The sequence below is a fragment of the Anas acuta genome, chromosome 16, assembly GCF_963932015.1.
Source record: "Anas acuta chromosome 16, bAnaAcu1.1, whole genome shotgun sequence".
In the NCBI taxonomy this organism is placed as follows: domain Eukaryota; kingdom Metazoa; phylum Chordata; class Aves; order Anseriformes; family Anatidae; genus Anas; species Anas acuta.
Genome location: NC_088994.1, coordinates 7,346,635 through 7,368,491, shown reverse-complemented (window position 1 = coordinate 7,368,491; position 21,857 = coordinate 7,346,635). Strand labels below are relative to the sequence as shown.

The 21,857-nt window shown below is 43.8% G+C and overlaps 3 protein-coding genes across 8 annotated transcripts in view; 2 read left to right on the top strand and 1 right to left on the bottom strand.

Moving 5' to 3' along the window:
• RBM39 (RNA binding motif protein 39) overlaps positions 1-1,530 on the top strand; it is a 30,726-nt gene extending 29,196 nt beyond the window's left edge. For all 6 annotated transcript variants that reach the window (XM_068700792.1, XM_068700795.1, XM_068700791.1 and 3 more), the window contains 2 exons: positions 351-429; positions 527-1,530. In XM_068700792.1, the coding sequence (XP_068556893.1) occupies positions 351-429; positions 527-627 (180 nt within the window). In that variant the 3' untranslated portion in view covers positions 628-1,530. The remainder of the gene's footprint in view (positions 1-350; positions 430-526) is intronic.
• A 2,150-nt stretch (positions 1,531-3,680) lies between these two features.
• On the bottom strand, positions 3,681-8,338 carry ROMO1 (reactive oxygen species modulator 1). The gene is made up of 3 exons (XM_068700798.1): positions 8,206-8,338; positions 5,612-5,742; positions 3,681-3,873 (listed from the first exon to the last, which is right to left on the bottom strand). Exons 2-3 carry the CDS (start codon positions 5,740-5,742, stop codon positions 3,765-3,767), a joined length of 240 nt encoding a protein of 79 aa, XP_068556899.1. The 5' UTR covers positions 8,206-8,338; the 3' UTR covers positions 3,681-3,764.
• NFS1 (NFS1 cysteine desulfurase) lies at positions 8,305-21,591 on the top strand. Its single transcript, XM_068700796.1, has 12 exons — positions 8,305-8,481; positions 8,720-8,836; positions 9,457-9,540; positions 11,019-11,171; positions 12,202-12,295; positions 13,971-14,105; positions 15,381-15,538; positions 17,120-17,225; positions 17,393-17,474; positions 18,816-18,899; positions 19,021-19,110; positions 19,752-21,591. Exons 1-12 carry the CDS (start codon positions 8,305-8,307, stop codon positions 19,813-19,815), a joined length of 1,344 nt encoding a protein of 447 aa, XP_068556897.1. The 3' UTR covers positions 19,816-21,591.
• The last annotated feature ends 266 nt before the right edge of the window (positions 21,592-21,857 follow it).

Here is a 21,857-nt window from a genome sequence, read left to right as displayed (position 1 = left end):
CAATTGGCAACCATTAGATTATAATTCAAACAGTATAAGGAGCAAGTAAGCAATCCATTGCTTTCTGCTTCCATGACAAGCTCACATTGTCTCACATTTTTTTTTGCAAAACATTAGAAAAGATTCATACTTCCTGCTGAAGTAACTGCTACAGTATGGTAATGCGTATTTGTAAAAATTCTGTCCAGTACTTCCATATTCTTGTGTTCATTCTATAGTACCAGTGGGTACCAGTAGAAACATGGTGAGGCAGGTTTGTCTCGATAACAACCATTCAAAGGAAGTCTATGAGAATTGACAATGTAGGAAATCTTCAAGCTTCTAATAGACTGTACACTTCTGTATTACAGGGCAATGTGTATGTCAAATGTCCTTCAATTGCTGCTGCCATTGCAGCTGTCAATGCATTGCATGGGAGGTGGTTTGCAGGTGAGTGGATTTCGTCTAGAAACATATGTTTATTCCTTAATTGCAGAAATGAACGAATACTGATTTTGTTGTGTTTTTTTTTTAATCTTCTGATTAGGTAAAATGATTACAGCAGCGTATGTACCTCTTCCAACATACCATAGCCTTTTCCCAGATTCTATGACTGCAACCCAACTACTGGTTCCTGTTCGACGATGAAGATGGATTTAGTCAGTTTTGTACATAGTTATTTTTTGGAGGAAGATTGAGTTATCTTTTATTTAGATAAAACTAAAGGAAAGGATTTAATGTCATTTTGTGTACACTTCCTGCTACCTTTAAAAATAAAATGAAGTAAGCAGAAATGCAGTGTGTTCATTCTCCCTAACTAGCATTTCCACTGTATACAAAGCTGTTGACTTCTTGTTCTGCCTTGTAATTCTTGTACATTTACTAAGGTGATCTGTAGGAACTGAGAAGTAGCTCATAGAAAACAAATTCTCTGTAAAAGGCAGATGGGACATAATGACATTTTTAATGTTTCACAAGCCTTTCTTTTAATGCAGCAATTACATTTTACATTTCACTAAATGTAGGTGGTCTGCTAAAGGTTAATATCGGAGATAGACTTTATGAAGGGACATATTTAGTGTTGTGTATAAATGGAGAATTCAAAAGGCTACTGAAAGCTGATTCCAGTCAGCCACTCAGCTTGCTTTGTGCTGAATAATTGGTAAGAATAGAAAGATTGAAGGGTTTTATTTCTTGATGGTAACTTTTGATTAATGTATCTGTAAAAGTTTCTTTGTAAATACTGTGTGAGGTGTGTCTTAAGTTTCCAAACAAAACGATCTCTGCATTTCCAGATAAGTTTCTGTGTATGCAGTGTAGCACAGTTGGAAGGATTTCAGCAGAGTCTGAAAATCAGCAGGAAATACAGAAACATGTTTTGTTCTGGTTGCATATAATCTTTGCTCTTTTTAAGCTCTGTGAGCTCTGAAATATATTTTTGGGTTACTTCAGTGTGTTTGACAGGACAGCTTGATATTTCTATCAAACAAAGACTTTCATATTGCAACAATCTTTGTAAGAACCACTCAAATAAAATTCTCTTAAAAAGGCCTTTATGAAGTCTTATTTCTCCCGTCTCCTAATACGATACAAGCAGGGTGTTTGAGCGTCTATCACCTGCCTCCATTCTGAACAGCCCCCTCCATCTACTCTTTCAAAACTGGAACTCCATCTCCAGGAGAAAATGCAGGTGCTTTTTCCTGCTGTTCTGAACCCATTGTGTGCTGCAGCTGTGGGTGAGGGCCTGTGGGTTACTCACCAGCCTGGCAGCAGCCAACCCTTCTACTTTTCTCAGGCTACCTGTAGACCAGTTCTGGAGGTTAATTCCTCCCTCCCCCCATCTTTCACAAATGGTTGCAAATCATGCAGGTGTAGAAATCTGAACACCAACCCTGGAGAACCTGGGACAATTGTATTGCTGCCTTGGTACCTCTTTGTCACTTCTGTGACACTTCAGTCATTGGCCAACAGCAGCTGTGTGACAAAGGGGCAGGGAGTATCTGCCTCTGGGTGAAGATGGGCTGAACAGAGAATGCTGCCTGTGCCTTCAGGCAGAGTATGGTGGTGACCTGGGCTGCAGCTACTTAGGTTGCCATTCAGGGTATGGGTAGCTTTGGTTGACCTGCAGCAGGTAAGTGATGGCCTTCAGAAATCCAGGATGGAGGGCTGAGGCCATGGAAGTGGGGCTGGGGGAAGATGAAGTGGAGCGAATAGAAAGGAAATTGTGGGGAGGAGGCTAGAGGCTGGCCCAGAAGTACATGTCAGCTGAAGAAATCCAAGCAAAGCTTAACTTTATTTTGCTTGACTATTTTTTCAGTTGCCAGTATAAATCCACCCCTGCTAGTTGGGGTAAAACTTCAGCCGTTCCAAAGCATCTGTATTGCTCAACTTATTTGCACAGAATTTCCCTCACAGGTTAGTAAGACACATGATAGCATGCAAAGAACAGGCTTTTACTGGCAAATCTCAACTTCTCTGTCAAGAGTGGAGAAATGGCACTTGGACTACCTAAATCCTGTATAGGCATTGGTTGAAGTTCCTCTGCTGATAGTTGTGCTTCAATGGAGCTAACTTGTCCTTTTCCATCATTCAGCAGAAATACAAGAGGAGCAAAGGAAGGCTTGTTTCAAAAGCCAAGTAACAGGAGATTGCAACACTAAGCTAAACATTTCATAGTCCAGCTGTACACAACACCATGGTAGCAGGTGAATGGTAGGGAGCAACCCCCTTCTTTCCCTGCAAAGCTTTCAGCAAGCACCTTATAAAGCCCATTATGAAGCCCTTTATTTCCTTAAGGAAATAGAAGCCCATTAAGGAAGACTGGAGGAGACTACATGTGGAGCAGGGTTGGCTGTTAGCACAGCTTGCTTTGAGAGGTGAGGCACCTTGCCTGTCAAAGGGAATGGAAAGTCGCCTAGGAGCTGGGTACAGGAGGTGGCAACGACTCACACTTGTGCCCTACAGCCCATACTTGGGGGGTGAGAGCTGTGGAAGAGGCGGTACAGTCCTGGGGTGCTGTTCTGTGCTGACAACTTGCAGCCAGTACAGCTCGTCCTGACAGGACAGCTATGCAAAGATGTTGCTCAAGGTCTGACAGAGTGGGTATCCCCCATGGCAGGTGTGACTTTCATAAAGTACCTTCAGCTGTCAGGTGGTGGGAGCTTTTTTCCTGTTTGTGCCAGTTTGTGATTTCCAGCTCCAGCAGCAGGAGTGTACCTGCAGCTGTTCCTCGCTGTGCCTTGGCTTCTTCCAGCAATTCTGTGCCTTCAGGCTGGAGGGAGGAGCCTGAGCTATGGCAGTTTGCCCGCAGCAAGCTGCAGAAGTGCTTGCTCAATATCCCTGCCAGCAGCTGGGTTTCATTGCTCTCTGTAAGGGAATTTGCCCCAGAACAAGGCATGAGATGATCACGTTACCTAGAACTCGGGAATAGGGTCAACTTCAACTATTTATGCAATAGAAGAAAATTTTGTAATAGTACAATTTGACCGTTGTTCTGAATTAACCACAGAATAACTCTCCTAGGCTGGGGAAGGCATCAATGAAATAGGTTGGTGGCACATACGCGAGCTGCCCAAGCAGCAATTCTCATTGTCATGGGAGTAAGAGAAGTGAGGAAAGCAGAAATTCAGTAAAGAGCACATCTGCAGAAGGAAGCTACAGCAAGGAGGATGGTGCTTCACAATTTCATGAAGAGCACTCAATTCCAGGTATCTAAAGACTTTATTATGGTACAGAGGAGGAATGGCTGGGCAGGGACACTTCAGGGTAAAAACCCAAGCTCCAGATTAGCAACGGATTCCCATGCCTATAGCCATGAACGTCCCAAACGTCCCACCGCTTTGCATCATCGTTTTGCCAACTCCACCCATCAGCTCTCGTCCTCGCATGCCAATCCTGAAATAAAGAAAAACACAACAATTATGTAAAAGCTGAAGCAGACAAACATTAACAGCAGAAATCCTCTGGTACAACCAGCTAAGGGCTGCATGAGAGCCCAAATCCAATACCTTGCCTTCAGGCTAAATTTAAAGCAATGCCCCCAGGCTCTGCCAGGAGACCAACTGCCTGACCCCCCACAAAGAAAACTGGAGAGGGTTTCTTTGGGCACTTCAGGTGCATTTTCTGCAGTGTACCAGCCTGATGCTGTACCTCCTGCCACGTCATTGCAGTGATCAGCAGTGTTGTGCTGTGAACTGCATCTGGGTCCCACTCAAGCCAAACGGTACAGGTATTTCCCCCCAGCTCCACCAACCACTTCCGTTCCCTGACTCCACAAATAAATGCACTTCCAGCTGCGGGACAGGTTGCAAAGAGTGCATAGATATTGGGAACACGGGGAGCAGGAGCAGCTTTGACTGCCAGCACCCCAAGCATACTTATTTTGGGGGAAAAAATGCTTGGTGCTGTCCAAATATTTGACTTGCTAGAGAATAAAGAGATCTTAACTGGTGTATCATCAGCCCGTCTAGCTTCAGTGGCGGTATTTTTAATACCATTAAACTGTAAACCATTTTGTAAACTAACTTCCTACTTACCACTGACACAGATTTTTTAACGCAAGAGAAATTCAAAAGGCCTGGAAGTGCTCAGACACACTTCTGTTCTCCAGTTTACATTTACTTAAGGTTGGACCAATGCAAAAAAAATAGTTTTTCTCGGGAAACTCCAGTAACATTTGGCTTCTAAGTGCTGCAGTGACTGTAGTGTGTAAGGAATTTCATGCATTAAATTTTTGTGACATGGAGATTTTCCCCAAAAATCAGTACAGTAGAAGTAATGTAGCTGTATCATTCAAGAATGACAGAACTGCCACTGCTGCTTCTTCCTACCTAAAATCTGTATTTTCTACTAGTGTTGTACCATGTACAAATATCTTCCAGGAACTGAGAAGGATCAGAACGCTTTTTAAACCATATCAGATCAGGTTTTGTGCCTTTTCCTCCTTTTTAGGCTCACTACCAAACCATCAGTCATGTTTAATCACAGATTAAAAATCCTCAAGCACAAAGAGTTCTACAAAATACTAAGGCACTTATTCCCTTTAATGGACAAAGAGTGCCAAAACCAGTCAGTGAGCAGCACAAGAGCTAGCAGCGCAGCAGTGAGCATTTTGTTTCTCCATGCTGTTACGCTGGATAGTGAGGGAAAGGTGGACTATTGCACCACAGGGTTGTGCCAACGACAACCACCAGCTCTTGCAATCATGACTCCAGGTAATTAATTGCCTCTGTGCATGGGTGCAGGACGCCCAAATCAACACAGCACAGACACCTGAGAGCCTGCAGAGTACCTCAGACAAGCCTGAGAGCTAAGACATGGCTACATGTGGATCTGCACTGAGAATTCACCCAGCTCCTCTTGGAGCAGCATTTTGACAGCTCAGCAGTGCTTCCCAAAACAACCTCCACCACGAGTGGCAGGGAAAGGTCTGCGTAACTGTGATCCACTTGTACACAGTTACGGGTGGTACCTGTCCATCCCAGAACAGGCCAACTTCATCCACGGGCAAAGTTTCATCTCTGTGACAAATAAGAACCAGACCTGTGCCTCCCATCCTAGCCCAGAGCAGGAAACATTTCTCCCTGGCTGCGGCTGTCGTGCCCTATCCATGGGAGCCGTTTCTGTGGCATACCTGAGGCAGGAAAACGTGCCGAACAGCGCTCCTGCTGCCATGCCCACAGCAAAGCCCATCATGAAACCCATCTTTACTCTGTCAAAGCAGCTGGGCTGTGATTGCCCGTACGGGCCCACGGTCACAGGCATCTAGAAAACAAAGCACACATACAAGAAAAAACACAGATGGATTTACTGCCACACCCCACACACTTCTACAACCAAACTGGGCTGGAAAGCGGCAACTGTGAGGTCATGGAATCACTGAATGGCTTGGGTTGGAAAGGGCCTTAAAGATCATCTAACTCCAGACGCCCTGCCGTGGGCAGGGATGCCACCCACTAGATCAGGTTGGCCAAAGCCCCATCCAGCCTGGCCTTTAAAGCCTCCAGGGAACACCACAGCTTCTCTGGGCAACCTGTTCCAGTGCCTCACCCCCCTCTGAGGGCCAAGAACTTCCTCCTAACCACTAGTCTAAATCTCCCTTTTAGTTTAAGATCTCTTCCCCTTGTCCTATCATTACGTACCTAAGTAAAGACTCCTTCTCCATCTTTTTATAAGACTCCTTTAAGTACTAAAAGGTTGTGATTAGGTCTCCCTGGAGCCTTCTCTTATCCGGGCTGAACAGCCCCAGCTCTCTCAGCCTTCTTCATAGCAGAGGTGCTCCAGCCCTCTGATCATCTTTGTAGCCCTCCTCTGGACTCGCTATAACAGGTCTACATCTTTTTTTGTGCTGGAGCCCCAGACCGAGATGCAGGACTCCAAGTGGGGCCTCACAAGGGCAGAGCAGAGGGGCACGATCACCTCCTTCCACCTGTTACCCTCTCCTCTTTTGATGCAGCCCAGGATGCAGTTGGCCTTCTGTGGTAACAACCACACCGCTCAGCTTGGCGGCATCTGCAAGCTTGCTGAGCATGCACTCGATCCCCCTGTCTATGTGGTTGATAAAGATATGAAACAGGGGTCATAGGTCCTAGGGACAGACCCCTGAGGGACACCACTCGTCACCAGCCTCCACCTGGGCATGGAGCCGTTGAGCACCACTCTGGATATGGTTTTCAGGCCCATTCCTTATCCACGGAATGGTCCATGCACCAAATCCACATCACTCCAAGCTGGAGATCAGGATGCCCTGTGGGACCGTGCCAAAGGCCTTACACAAGTCCAGGTAGAGGACATCGGCCGGTCTTCCCGTGTCAACTGACTCAGTCATTCCATCCTAGAAGCCCACCAGATCGGTCAGACACAATTTGCTCTTGGTGAAGCTGTCCTGGCTGTCTCGGAGCGCCTCCTTGTCCTGTGTGTGCCTTGACATTGCTTCCAGGAGGATTTGTTCCATGAGCTTCCCAGGCACAGAGATGAGGCTCACCGGTCTGTAGCTCCCCAGGTCTTTCTTTCTACCCTTTTTTAGAATAGGAGTGATGTTTCCTTTTTTTCAGTTACTGGGGACTTCATTTGACTGCCATGATTTTTCAGATATGATGGAGAGAGACTTGGTTACTATATCATCCAGTTCCCTCAGGACCCTGGTATGCATGTCATCAGGCCCCATAGACTTGTAGTTGTTAAATTGCATCAGGAGGTCCCAAACTTGCTCTTTCCTTATGGTGGGAGGGACTCTGCTCCCCCAGCCCCCACCTAGAGGTTTGGGATCTTGAGTGATGTGGCCAGTCAGGCAGCAGCCATGGAGCCGATCGACCCTGCAGGTGTCCTGGGTCTGTCTGGGATGGCATTAACCCTGCAGCAGCCCACACAGCGCTGTGCTCTGCACTCGCAGCCAGAACAGCAGTGGCATCACCCCAGTGCTGTGCCTGCTGCTGAGCAGGGCTGGCACAGCATCGGGACTCCCTCTAACCCCCAGAGCCAGCAGGCTGGGGGTGGGCGAGGTGAGGAAGGAACATCACCAGGGCAGCTGACCTAAACCAACCCAAGGCATGTTCCATACCGTGTGGGGTCACACTCAGCAATAAAAGGTGGAAAGAGGAAGAAGAGGGGAGGGGTGGGCTCCTGGTGTGAAAACGCCTGTCCTCCCAAACACCGGCTACATGCATTGAGGCCCTGCTGCAAGGACGTGGTCAAGAATTGCTCGTTGGTGGGGAGCAGAGAGGAATTTCTTTCCTCTGCACTTCCACACGGCCTTTGCTCATGTTTGTTTTCCTTTTCCCCTTTCTCTTTTTCCCCTTTAGTTAAATTATTTAATCATTAATAAACTTCCCCTAGTAATTATTTTCCCTTAAATTCAGCCATCCTTATCTCAACCCGTCAGCTGTTCCTTTCCTTTTCCTCTCCTCCCGAGCAGGGGCACTCAGGGAGCTGTGGCGGCGCCCAGCGGCCCAGCCCGACAGATCCACCACAGCGGGGCGCAGGGGGCTCGCTCCGGGGCCCTGCCCGCACCGCAGCCGCTGTGTTTTCCGCCTGTTTTTCCCTCACTTTTCGGGATTTCGTCACTCCGCTCCCCGAGCCCCGCTCCCCGGGGAGCCCCCCGTCAGCGTTCGCGCCCCGGGCAGCTCCTGGCACCGGCGCGGCCCCGCTTCTCCCCCCACCCCCGGGCCCGCTCCGCAGTCACCTCACGGCGGCCCCGACCCCCGCGGCCCGGCCCGGCCCTGCCCGTACCTCGCCGCCGCCCTCTCCGCTCTCCGCTTCCGTCGCTGCCGGGACGTGGGCGGAAGGGGCGGGCAGGGCCCGGTGTGTCCCGGCACAGCCCCCTCGGCCATGCTGCTGTGGCGGCGCCTGGCGGCCCTGAGGGCGGCCCCCGGCCCCCGGCGGCTCTCGGTGGCGGCGAGACCGGGACCGGGACCGGGACCGGGACCCTCTTCCCCAGGGCCAAGCAGCGATGGCGAGGGCGCCCTGCGGCCGCTGTACATGGACGTCCAGGCCACCACCCCCCTGGTGCGTGCTCGGGCCCTGCCGCTGCGGTTTGCGAGGCCGGCGCCGTCCTCCTCCTGCCGAGCCCCCGTCCCCTCCCCGGCCCGGCTTTGCCTCCCCGGCCCAGCGCTGTCCCGGGCCCTGGTTGGTGTCGTCCTTTGTGGCACCTCCAGCTTCTCCTCAGAAATCCCTCTTTCTGCTGTGTTTGTTTGAAGAAATGCGTTTGTTTGCTCCTCGGTGCTGAGCAGTTTGTGTCCTGCAGGATCCCAGGGTCCTGGACAGCATGCTGCCCTACCTGACAGCCTACTACGGCAACCCACACTCCCGGACACACGCCTACGGCTGGGAGAGCGAGGCCGCCGTGGAGAAGGCCAGGCGGGTGAGTGGGGGCTCCAGGCAGCCGGTGGTTTTCCTGCTGGCGAGGGCATCTGGTGCCAAAAGACGATCAAAAGCGGTGATGTTTCTGTGATAAAGCCGTGTGTGTGAGTTAGTCGTCTGCAGGCTGGATTGGGCAAATTCCTTTCCTCTGTGTTGAGCTATTTGGCAGATGTACTGAAAGGAAAAGCAGTGATATTAGAGCAATTTGAAATGGCAGAAAGCAATACCTCAGGCAAAGATGCCTCAGAATTTCGGGTTTCCTGAGGGTCATGAGTGTGCTGCTGCACTAAGGGGACTAATGTCCTCATTCTCCTGGTCTTTGATAAGTGTTTTTGTTGTTTATTTTGGAAGCAGTATGTACTGTTTTCTTGTGTACTTAATTTTTTACGTTAATTTATGACAGGCTAATGCTTAATGCCATTGCTAATAATGATTATGAGCTTCTTGTGTATTTCGTATTAATGGAGATTATTGTATCTGCAGCATAACTTTGTTAGATGCTAGTTGTGACCCTTCTGAGATTATAAAGTGTATTCTTGAAAACATTTTGACTGTGTTATGGTATGGTGAATTCGTTGCATATTATAATATCAAATCAAATTTGCATGTCTTTTTCAACAGCAAGTTGCGGATTTAATAGGAGCTGATTCAAGAGAAATTATCTTTACTAGCGGTGCTACAGAATCAAATAACATGGCAATTAAGGTAAAAGGTTTATGCTGATAGATATTTTGTTAAAACTATACTGTTAAGAACTGTGCACATCTTTCAACAAATTAAACCAGTCCTCTTCAGTGTTTTCCTAAACTATTTGGATGAAGGACTTGAAGGTTTTTTGAGCAAGTTTGTAGACGATACCAAATTGAGTGGAGCTGTTGACTCTGTCTAGGGGGGTGAGGCCTTGCAGAGAGATCTGGACAAATTAGGGAGCTGAGCAATCACCAACAGTGTGAAGTTTAACAAGAGCAAGTGCTGGATTCTGCACCTGGGAAGGGGCAGCACTGGCTGTATGTACAGACTGGGGGATGAGACGCTGGAGAGCAGCTCCGCAGAAAGGGACCTGGGGGTTTTGGTGAACAGCAAGCTGAACATGAGTCAGCAGTGTGCCCTGGCAGCCAAGAGAGCCAACTGTATCCTGAGGTGCATCAAGCACAGCACTGTTAGCCGATAGTGGGAGGTGATTGTCCCACTTTGCTCTGCACTGGTGCGGCCTCACCTCGAGTACTGTGTGCAGTTTTGGGTGCCACAGTATGAGAAAGATTTAAAACTGTCAGAGTGTCCAAAGGAGGGCTACGAAGATGATGAAGGGTGTAGAGGGCAAGATATATTAGAAGCAGCTGAGGTCCCTTGGTTTGTTCAGCCCAGAGAGGAGGAGGATGCAGCTCCCTTCCAAGGGGAGCAGAGGGGCAGGTGCTGAGCTCTGCTCCCTGGGGACTGCGACAGGACCTAAGAGAGCAGCACGGAGCTGCAACAGGGGAGGGTCAGGCTGTACCTAGGACATGTTTTTGAGGACAGTATATAATAATGTACCGGTTTCTTCTTGGGGTTAGGGGCTATTTTGTGGTGAAAAAGCACCTCAGTGTTCCACCATTGGCCCAATGATTCACTAAAATTCTTTGGGTTTAGTTTTCCTTTGTGATGCTGATTTAAAATGCATTTCCATTGAGTCTGAACAAAACTAGTTCGTGTGGCTTTTTTTTTTTTTTATTCGATTTTATTTTACATGGAAGTAAAACATACGCTTAACTTATGTGCACCAAGTACAGCTCTTTTGTTTACATAATTTAAATCTTTACAACAAAACAGTGGTGGTGATTGCAAACTTTTCTTTGCTAAGATTAGTTTGTGTTTTAACCTTTAATCTAGAGTCTGTGGTTGTTCAGACGTCTCATTATATATGACTCATAACAAGTTTCTGAAAAGTGCTTCTGTTAATAAGCAGTGTCAAGAATTTATATCTATTAGCATTTCCATAGGCTTTTTTTTGAAGTGAGATGCTGTAGTGCAACAAGTACTCATGGAAGTATCTAGTATGAATTACAGCTCTGTGCATTTCACAGTCAAGATTGCATTATTTTTATAATATCTAAGTAACAATTTCTTGTTTTTGTGCATTTTATATAAAGCTTGCTCTCTTCGGTGTTGTAACAGCAAATTTCTTGTTCATGTATTGTGCCTGACAGGGTGTCGCAAGATTCTATAAATCGAGAAATAAGCACATCATTACTACACAAACAGAGCACAAGTGTGTGTTGGATTCTTGCCGCTCCTTAGAGGCAGAAGGTTTTCGTGTCACGTATCTGCCTGTTCAAAAAAATGGGCTGATAGATTTGAAGGTAGGTTATTTACTGACAGATGGTGAAAATAGAAGATCTTTTTGCTTCAAACTGGTGCTGAAGAAGACCTTGTGACCCCTGAATAATAAAGAGAGAAAAGATGATAAATAGCACACCGTAGAAGGAGAGTCACAGTCAAATTTGTGATGGCTGTAGCAGGATCTTCTGTTCTGTCGTGTGGTCTAGATGTTTCTCAACCAGAGTCCATCCCTCATCCCAATCTGCTGGTAGTTGTGTCCATGTAGGTAGAACTGTCACATACCCTGTGGGTGGCTGCTGTGGAGCGGGATTTGATAAAAGAGTTAGTGATGAAATTTCATGTCCTGAGCTGCCCAAGGCATCAAACACAATGATTGTAAAGCTCCCTTCTGGTTTCTGTCTATCAATTGACCCTTCTGGGTATAAGGGCTGCAGTCCTGGGATTTAGAAGTGTGTATGCCTATTTCATCAGTTGTGTCCTGTAATACAAGTCAGCATCAGTTTTGCTTGTAGGCCTGTCTTCTGGCTTGGAGAGAGTTTGTGGGGATGTGGAGGGGAGTGATCAGGCTGGCAGGCACAAAAGTGTTAATTAAGTTTTATAAGAACTTTGCTGGCAGACTCCTCCTTTGTGTGATGTTTTTGTGTATATGGTACAATTCCTTTGTAGTCAGCCTTACTTTGTCTAGATGTGGGTTAAGATGGCTTGTGGGTGTTTAATTCTTAAAACAAAAAATAGTTCATGGAATATACAAGACACGTGGAAAAAACTTTTGCTGACTTGATCGCGTCAGGTGGCTCTGTGCATACCATGGTTAGGATATGCAGAAATGCAGTTTGTCACGCTCCTCTTCCTGCAGGTATCCCATGTTCGTGTGGATTAGTTAAACATGTTCAACAGTCACTGGGACTGTTCATCAGAAGCCACAGGGATTGTTGACTGTGTGCTAGTTAGGGCGCTGGTTAAGACTTGCTAGCAAAATGGATGTGTGCTTCGAGAATCTTTTGCTTCTGCTTTTAGTCATAACTTCTGTGTGCTTGAATATTTCATCAGGAGCTGGAGGCTGCGTTCCAGCCAGACACGGGTTTGGTTTCTGTAATGACTGTCAATAATGAAATAGGAGTGAAGCAGCCAATTCATGACATTGGTAAGTAGATGCTTGCTTCCAGAGGATAGCTAATGGCACTTTGCTTCATTTTACTTATTTTTTTTTTCACAGAAAAATGCTACAGAGTCATGCTGATGTAATACAGTTAAGGATTAAGTAATGTGCTGTTCCAAATAAGTATTTTAAAAGGGGAATAAGTATAAAATTCAGTAATGATTATAGCCTTGTAATAGAGTGGCTGCATTGTTTCCAGTGTTATTCTGAATTTCTGAAATGTTCTGAATGGTGGTGAGGCATGGGAACAGGTTGCCCAGAGAGGTTGTGGATGCCCCATTCCTGGAGGTGTTCAAGGCCAGTCTGGATGAGGCGCTGAGCAACCTGATCTAGTGGGTGGCATCCCTGGCTATGGCAGGGGGGTTGGAACGAGATGATCTTTAAGGTACCTTCCAACCCAAGCTATTCTATGATTCGATGCAGCTCCCAGGATCCCACTCTGATTTTGTGATAACAGCTTCTCTGACAGTGACCCCAAAACATCCTCCCTGTTCCGTATTAAAGATGTCCTTTTTTAAGATATTTGAGTTTGTAGGCAGGTTTTAGGCCTTGGTGCCTGTCCTGCATGATTCTGGCAGGTGTTGTTTTGCCAGGTTGTGGCAGCTGTCCTGTTGTGCAGCTGTCTTTCCTCTTGCTTAACTGCTGCCTTGTTTTTTTTCCTCTTTAACCTTTATTTCGCTCAAGGCAACATTTTCTTGGTTTTCAAGGTTATATTTCTTCACTATAGAAAAGTAATTGACCATCAGTTAATTGTTTATAGCTTTGAGGACTCTATTTTCATTCTGTGCCTGTGCTCTCAAGGCCATTACGGTTGTCCCACATTCAAATGCCAGTGTTCTGATAATGCCTTGATAACAAGTTGAGTAGGCCAGGACTGAGGCCTTGCAGAGTAAGCCTCGTGAAGGTTGTGGCCTCATATTAGCAGTAGTAATGCTGTTCCTGCTGGACCACAGGGGGCCAAATCTGTTGTGCAGAGAAGTCTGGAATGCATCTGTGCAAAGTATTGATTCTATGGAAGATGAGTTACGAGTTTTTTGATGACAAGAATAGTGAATATTTAAGTTGACTGCCTATGAACGTTACATAATTCTGTCCCTCAGGGTATTAACAGGCTTGAGTCAGTTCAGATGTGGGTCATCAGCATGTGTTCAGAGAATGGTTTTGGAGCTGAGTATTGTAAAACTTGGAAAATAGAGCAAATGGCATAAAAACACTTGGCAAGAATGAGCATGCAAGTAAGGCTAGCTTGTACTGGACTGACAGTGAGAAGAAAAAGAATCAATGTGAAAATTTTAATTTTGTCCAGCTGTGGAGTCATCTGGGGAAACTTAGGTGTCCTGTTTGGCCATTTATACTTAAACGGGGCTGTGCTTTGATAGGTGTGGGTTTGGAAACAATCCCACTTCTCAGAAGACCTTTTAACTATTCAACTGAAGAAATCCACTGTAGTGTTACCTGCTGACCTACCTAAAACTGCCCAGCTAGGCGCCAGCTAGAACACTTTGATGTAGTGTAAAAGAGATGTGAAATACACATTTCTTCCTTTGTCACCTCAGAATTAGTCCCTGCTATAAACTGATGCCTTATTGGAGTTTTTGGAATTGTAACAATTAGATGAGATAATGTCTTTTTCTTTCATGCTTTTGTGTTTTTATTACAGGTGAGATCTGCCGTGCACGTAAAGTTTTCTTCCACACAGATGCTGCCCAAGCAATTGGTAAAATTCCTATGGACGTGAACGACATGAAAATTGATCTAATGAGCATCAGTGGCCATAAAATTTATGGGCCCAAAGGTATTTATTGAAGCACTTTTCTAAAGATTTGTAGTTCTCGTGCTTGCCTTAGAAGGTAACTACGTGAGTGTATACCCTAAGCCTGTCTGTGACAGTGACTATTGTTACTTAAACTGTAGAAAATTGTTCCAGAACGGGTAGCAGACTGACTTTGGAGTAGTTCAGGCAGTGCTGTAAGGCTAACAGCTGTGATAAGTGGATCTCATACTTATTGGTTGTGAGGTGGCTTTGTTGAAAGAAGAAATGGTGTCTTATAATGATGGCAGCATTAGGATGAGTGGCTCTTCAGAAGTCATCTGATCGGCATGGTGTGAAGCAGCTTTGATACTGCAGTGGTTGAAATGAAGTCATAGTGCTGTAGGGCTACGTTTAAACGCAAGTGTAACTTGCAACATGGAGATCAAAAAATTAAGTGGAAAGCTTAAATTCATGGTGATTTTGGTCATCTTCTATACCGAATTGCTTCTTCCTACCCATCCCCTTTTGTGCACCTTCCCTGCAGAATGGGGTTTACAATCCAGCTAAGGGTTTTGTAGCTGACTCTCAAATACTAAAAGTTTAGCTATTATCACCATTGCAGTCCATTTAGTTTGTAACACTTCATGTAGAAAGACAGAAATCAACTTTGCTGTATTCTGTGTGCTATTCGGAAACAAAAGGCAAAATGATTTCTTATTTTTTCAATAATACATGTATAGAGCTGAAGATGTAACTCTGGACAAGCATTATGTTTTCAAACACTAACTTTGGACAGGTGACAGACACAAATTTTCCCAACGTCTTATGACCAGAAATTGCAGCCATTCTTCCTGTGGTGACAGTCACTGGTTAGGTGTATGCCAAAGCACATGAAGGTGTGGAAATCAAGTTTCTAGGTGAGGGGACTGGTGGGTTAAATTAGGTGTCTGTAAAAACTGCCTCATCCAATCTGCCCGTTGGAGATCAGTGCCACTGAGAAATATACGGACTGGGGGATTAAAGGCTGAAGTACCAAGTCTTTAGTTGACTCAATTATGCTGGGAGAAACCGAACTTCTCCCATGTCTGAAGCTCTGGGAGCCTGACTTAGTAGGAACATGAATGGTGGGAACAAACCTCATTTTCTAAAAAATAACTGTGCTTCCATATGCATTCACTACATTTTTCTCCAGTGAGGTGTCCAGATACATGTTTGCTGTGGAAACAAGGAATGTTTCCAAATCCTGGGAGTCCCGTCTCCTAATTCCAGAACTGTGAACGTATACCACATAAATCCAACTGTTTTCCTTGTTTGAAGGGGTTGGTGCTGTCTATGTTCGCCGTCGACCGCGCGTGAGACTAGAACCCCTGCAGAGTGGGGGAGGCCAGGAAAGAGGACTGCGATCTGGGACTGTGCCCACTCCGTTAGCAGTGGGCCTTGGGGCGGCGTGTGAAGTGGCACAGCAAGAGATGGAGGTATGTGGGAGAGCGTGTTTGACCTGGATGACAGAAAATAATGTAACAGGGCCAGCTGGATCTTAGGTTCCTTAGGTCTTTTTGTGTCCTTGTGTGTGAACTGAATTTGATTATCTAATTATAACATTAAAAGTTTTGGGATCTTCAAGTGTAGCTGGAAGTTGATTTTCAGCTTTCTTAAATTCCTTTTTTCTTGAAGTGGTTTGAATCTTTTACAACAGATTTATAGTTGGCTGTTTTAGTGAACTAAAGCTTTAAGTGCTTGTGTTCGTTTCTCTGTTCTGCCCCAATGTATTAGCAGCCCCTCTGAAGATGAAAAGATATGTAATATATATTGGAACAATAAGATTTTTGAATCAACTATTCCAGTCCATTATCTATTGTACTGGATGATCTTTAAAGGTCCTTTCCAATCCAAACCTTTCTATGATTTTGTGATTCTGTTAAATGTATTTATGTTCAAGTTTACTGCAGCTTTGCAACTAAAAATGTTACGGTGTCTTCTTTTTCTTGGTCATTTATATGTAAAATATATATACCTATAACCTATATAAAACCTATATACCTAACCTATATAAAAGGTTATTTGCTAGACCTGGTGTTTAAGGCTCTGCATGCTGCTGTACCTGTTTATGCACCAATGCATTCCTCACAGCTGGAACGTAAAAAACATTTAAATACTGCCAGTGGGATACATAGGCTAGGATATCTGTACAAATCAAATGGAGGTTTTTCCTGGGAGGCAGGCAGAGATCTTCTATCTGAGCTGTGTGGTTATGGAAGCCTTGTTGCTGGTGGGAGAGCTTGCAGAGCCTGAATTTTTGAATTCTACAGGAGCCTCAAATCTAGAATCTTTTTCTAATCTCTGAGAATTTTGACATTAAACAAACAAACAAAAAAGTCATATTTGAGAATGCCTTATTTCTCTTCAAAGCTTTTTTGAGAATGTGACCAGGCGATTATAAACAAATATGAATTGCACGTGTGTATCTGACCATTTCTGTACCCTAGAGCTGATACTATACCTTACTGCTTTTTTAGTGTAAGTAACCTCAGTCTTTAGTTTAGAATGAGATTATGCTCATAGGCAGTTCTCATTTAGGAGGTTATGTGTTGTAAATTCACATTATGGTTGGGTTCACAGTAATATGTGAGTGTGTGTTGTTATGTAATACAGTTTGAGAGCTTCTAAGAAAGTAAGAGACACTTTTACCACAGTAGATGCACTTTCTTGCGTTGCAAAATGTCATTTTTTGTATTGCCTAACTTGTCTTTAAGCGCAAATAGCTTGCTGTGTTTACAAAAGACAATTTGACAATTTGTGTATTTATAGATCTTTCTGAATGATTTTTAATGTTTTTGAAGACTGAAATAGTTAGGATCAAACTGGTAATATTCTCTTCTAAACTGTCACTAGAGTACTGAAAGCTTTAAGTTTCAAATGTGTCCTTTCCCCAGTCTAACCAAATGCAGCTACTTCAGTCTACTCATGGCTGCTCATGAACTGTTTGAGTGAGCTCAGACATGCTAGAATTAGTGATCTGTTGATTTTTTTGCTGTCTTTTCTGGTTTCTTTGCTAGTATGACCATAAGCGAATCTCACAATTGGCAGAGCGACTGGTTACAAAAATAATGAGTGAAGTTCCTGATGTGGTTATGAATGGAGATAGAGAACATCGTTATCCAGGTAACATTAGCAGAATCCTGACCCTATTAGCTGGCTCCTTGTTGTTAATATCCATGACTGAATAATGGAGATTAGCCACATGCTGTGCAAGTACTGCCATGCAGATTTGCTCTAGATTTCTGTTGCTGGGAATTCTCCATTTTTCTATTTCATTTATTTTTATGTAGGATGCATCAATTTGTCTTTTGCATATGTGGAAGGAGAGAGTCTTCTGATGGCTCTGAAAGATGTGGCTCTATCTTCAGGAAGGTAGGTGGAATATGTAGGAAGGAGAGCAGTATCTTATAGAGAAAGTAATGTCTGCTGTAAAGTTACTAATAAGGAGTGGTCTCCACTGTGCCCTGTACTTTCTTGTTTGGTTGATGAGTCAGCCTGGCATTGACTGCATTCTGAGAAGGTGTTTCTCTTAAGTGGCACATTGCAAAGGAAGGTCAAATGTGTTCATCCTAAAAGCAAAAAAGCAGAAATTCCTATCTGCCAGCTTTGCAGATTCATTAACTGTGGTCTAAGTGGCCTTGACTCGTAGCTGCCAGTGACACTTTCATTCCAAAGGCTACCATCATTTGATCCACTACAGCTTCTGTCCTTCAGCAGGATTTTACACAAGTGAAATTTTCACATAACTAGAATCTAGTGAGTCTGGACACGTATCTGAATTAAATTAGTTAATAGTGCCAAAGTTTAATGCAGAAGTAGAAAGAAAATCTAATACGCTCTTACAGAGCTGTGTCGACTCTACAAGAGTGACCAATGACATTTCTAAGACCAACTTCATGCCTATGATGAAGTTAATGAAGTGTAAAGATGCCCTCCTTTCCACACCTTTTGAGAACAAAGCAGTTAGAAATGCATATCTTAATTAGAAATGTGTTGACACTATGAACAGAGAGAACAAGTTTTCACATGACTGTGAAGCCCAACGCTTCTGTCATGTTAAATCTCTTCTGAGGCTCTGCTTCGTGCACGTTTTTATGGTTTGTGCTGCACCTTGCTACCTGTGAAAATTGAGTAACATGTAACCAGTTTTTCCTACTGCTTTGAGGTGGAAGTTCTGCCGCCTGACTTTATGTAGCTATATCATCTTGTTCTGTATTCCTCTGTGCACTGTTTTTCATTGACAGCAATACAAATCAGATAGCAATTTATGAAGCCTTTTTTCTTTTTTTTTAATGTGCCCGTTTATAGGTTATCATCTGTGGCTATTTCTGCCTTGGCTCTTGTCTTCTTTCCACAGCCTCCACTTCAACTACCTCAGTCTGCAGTACTACTGCTTCTGTTTGGCATTGTGTTAATTCTTAGAACATTATCTATGCTCTCTCTTCTTTCCTCATGCTCCTAACTTATTACCCTCATTCCCTTCTAATGCATTCCCCTTCTGTACTTTTTCCTTAGCAGCAGAAATACCACTCTTCTTGCTCCTGTTGTTCACTCGTAGTTTCCAAAAGGCTGGGGAATCTGCTATAGGTTATTGTAAAGATTCACAGTAATATTGAATATCTGTAAATGACGTGTTCTTTGTTGGAGATTAGTGAAATGTAGAATCTGTGCGTGGATAGAAATGTGAAATTGGCCTTTCTTCCCTTTCCTTAGTGCTTGCACATCAGCTTCTCTGGAGCCTTCCTATGTTTTGCGGGCGATTGGAACAGATGAAGACTTGGCTCACTCCTCTATAAGGTGTGTGGAGTGGTCTTTCCTGTTGCTTCCAAATATGCTTCTTTTCTGCTGAAAGTATGTGGTGGTTTTGGTTCACCCATCTGTAGGCACACTATTCCAGTTCTTAATGTTTCTCTTTTAGATTTGGCATTGGTCGTTTCACTACTGAAGAAGAAGTAGATTATACAGTGCAGAAATGCATCCAGCATGTTAAGAGGCTTAGGGAAATGAGGTGAGCCATCCTCTTATTGAACTTAAAGGCTTTGTAGGTATGATCATCATTTGAGGAATTGGATTTAGTTGAAAGTAATTGTTTATTTTAAAAATCTGTCAGTGTCCCTGTATATAGGCAAGTAGTATTGTCAGAGTATGTAGTGGGCCAGATCTTAACAGTAGCAAAAAAATTTTTGAGCAAACAAACGTTTTAACCATTTTTCTCCCAGATCCTGCCATTGTCAAGGAAACAGCGTGAGTAGGGCAAGCGCATAGGGTGATTACCTAGAATTTTCTAAGCTAGAGGTGGTATTACTGTGTTTATGTATTTTGTTTTATTTTGGGAACACTGAAATATTCCTGATTTATCTGGCCATTATCAAATAGGAGGGCTCAGTCTCTAGGAAGCACATGTACTTTATGCCTAAAATGCAGGAAATGAGCTGCGGCACCTGCCCTCTCCCCTTTTGTATTTTGTCCAAGGGTAGCACATGTGAAGCTCACTGACCTCCAGAAGGGGAAGATAGATAGATAGATCGATCGATCAATCGATCTTAATTTTTGTGTAGTTGATGAAATTGCCTGTTTGGTTATTGTTTTTGATGTTGTCGTCCAGTGAATTTTAGATTTAGATAACATTCATTTTTCTCTTCTTCACAGTCCTCTCTGGGAAATGGTGCAGGATGGAATTGACCTCAAAAGCATTAAATGGACGCAGCACTGAGAACACAAGCTCTATCCACTGAGAAAACAAGCTCTATCCTTGGACTAGATGGACGTGGATTAAAATGCATTTTCTGTACATTCCTGAACAAAAATCATGCAGCACTTTTCTGTTTTTTTTTTTTTTTTTTTTTTTTTTTTTTTTTTTTTTTTTTGTCACTTGCAATTTAGATGGAAAACTATCTTTTCTGGTAACAGTCTTAAAAAGCCAAAATGTAAGAAGTCTTTATTCTGGAGAAAGGCAGGATGATATCAAACCCACTACATTTATATTTACCCACAGAAATTAATGCTGAGATATAATTTATTTCGAAAGGTATTTCTTAATGTGAAAAATGAGATCAGCGTGTTACTCCTGTGTTTGTGGAATTCTGGTGAGAGGTTCCTTCTCAAGCATCCTGTATAGCCATTCTGCTTGCAGTACAGACCTGTTGGCAGGCCTTCAGTTCATTTTGTTTGAGGCGAGTACCCCTACAACTGCAGATGTTTTTGTGCTGCTTAAATATTTTGTGAAATTCTCACACAGTAAGAAGTTCAGTGTTTCTAGAGGAAAAGGATGCCTCAGTGAGACTAGGTGCCTTCGCAGTTAAGTTGTATGTGGAGTTAAGATTTTTTTTTTTACCAAAAAACTGTGTTTTGCTATTTTCTTTTTTTTGGGGGGGGAGGGAAACTTGGGTGATGCTCGCACAGGTCAATGTGCATTAATCCAAATTTTAACATGTTTCAGTGTTACAGAACTTAAAATACAATGATGATGCACTTTGCTATCCCTTCCACTGTGTTTTTTTCAATGCAGTTTTTATATAAAAAGGAAAACTTGAATGACTGTGAGAGGGGAATACGCAGAATATGTCAGCTTCGGTTGCAATACCAGTTTAGTTGGAACTTTGGTGGTGGTGGTGGGGAAGCACATGAAGTGCAGTGTTTTCCGTGTGTTTTTTTTTTGTGTGTGTGTGTGTGGTTTTTGTTTTTTTCATTTGTAGTGAGTCCTTTGCCATTACTTTGCTTATGGACACTTGGCTTCTGTCACTTTTGGGGGCCTTGCTCAGTTCAGCCTGCGTGTTTTGTCTTTAGATAAGAACAATGTGGTTCTGGATTTCTCTTTGCATGCCAGAGTTTACTTCTGTCCTGTCTGAGACTTCCACAGGAGTCCATTCCCTGCAAGTGCTGGGGAGAAGTGTCTGTAAAATGGGTTTGAGATTAATTCATATCAATGTTTCTCCTTTCTTATTTTTCTGATGTTTCCAGTAGGAGACTTAACCCAGTAATCCGAAGTGCCTTTGTACCAGTTGCATAAGCAGACAGCTCTCAGATCAGTTGGTTGGTTGATGGATGCTGTAGTAGCTGTTGAATTTAATATACCTTACAGACAATATGTCACCAGTTCTGGATAGTTTCTGCGTTGAGGATGAACCACTTTACGTAGAAGCTAAAGCTAAGTCTCACGGGGTGGATTGTATTACAAAAGCTTGTTTGTTTTTCTGTTACCAAGGACAGATTTGGTTGTTTGTAATGTGAAGCTAATCCTGAATTGTTCTATTTGAATTTATCAGCTTTAGCAGCTTTAATATTGTAAGACTGGCATATTATGTTTCATCACAACATTTTTAAAACTTCCATATGTGTAACTGGATTTTAGAGGTGTTTGTTTTATATTTTATCCTTGCGCCATGTATGGTTTCTGGATTAAGCATGTAATAGTGTGCTTTGGAACTATATGTTTATGAAATTGTTCTTTGTGTTTCATGAATGATAAAAATGCAGATAACACTTAAAACTTGGCTACTTTCAATCTCTGCTAGTGACTGTAAACTTAGAGTAATATCAAGAAAAAAGTTTAGGACACTAATTATTTTGGGGGGATCTTCCTTTCTGGCTGTACCTCTGCAGCATAATCATTAAGTTGCTAAGTTGCAGCCTCCCATTAGAGAGCAGCGAAAGATAGACTCCTAAGTTTTCTGTGAACGCTTATACAAGCCCTTTCTGTCATCTAGTTGACATTTGACTTCTGATGAGTCACTCCTCTCAAACTTAATGTCCAAG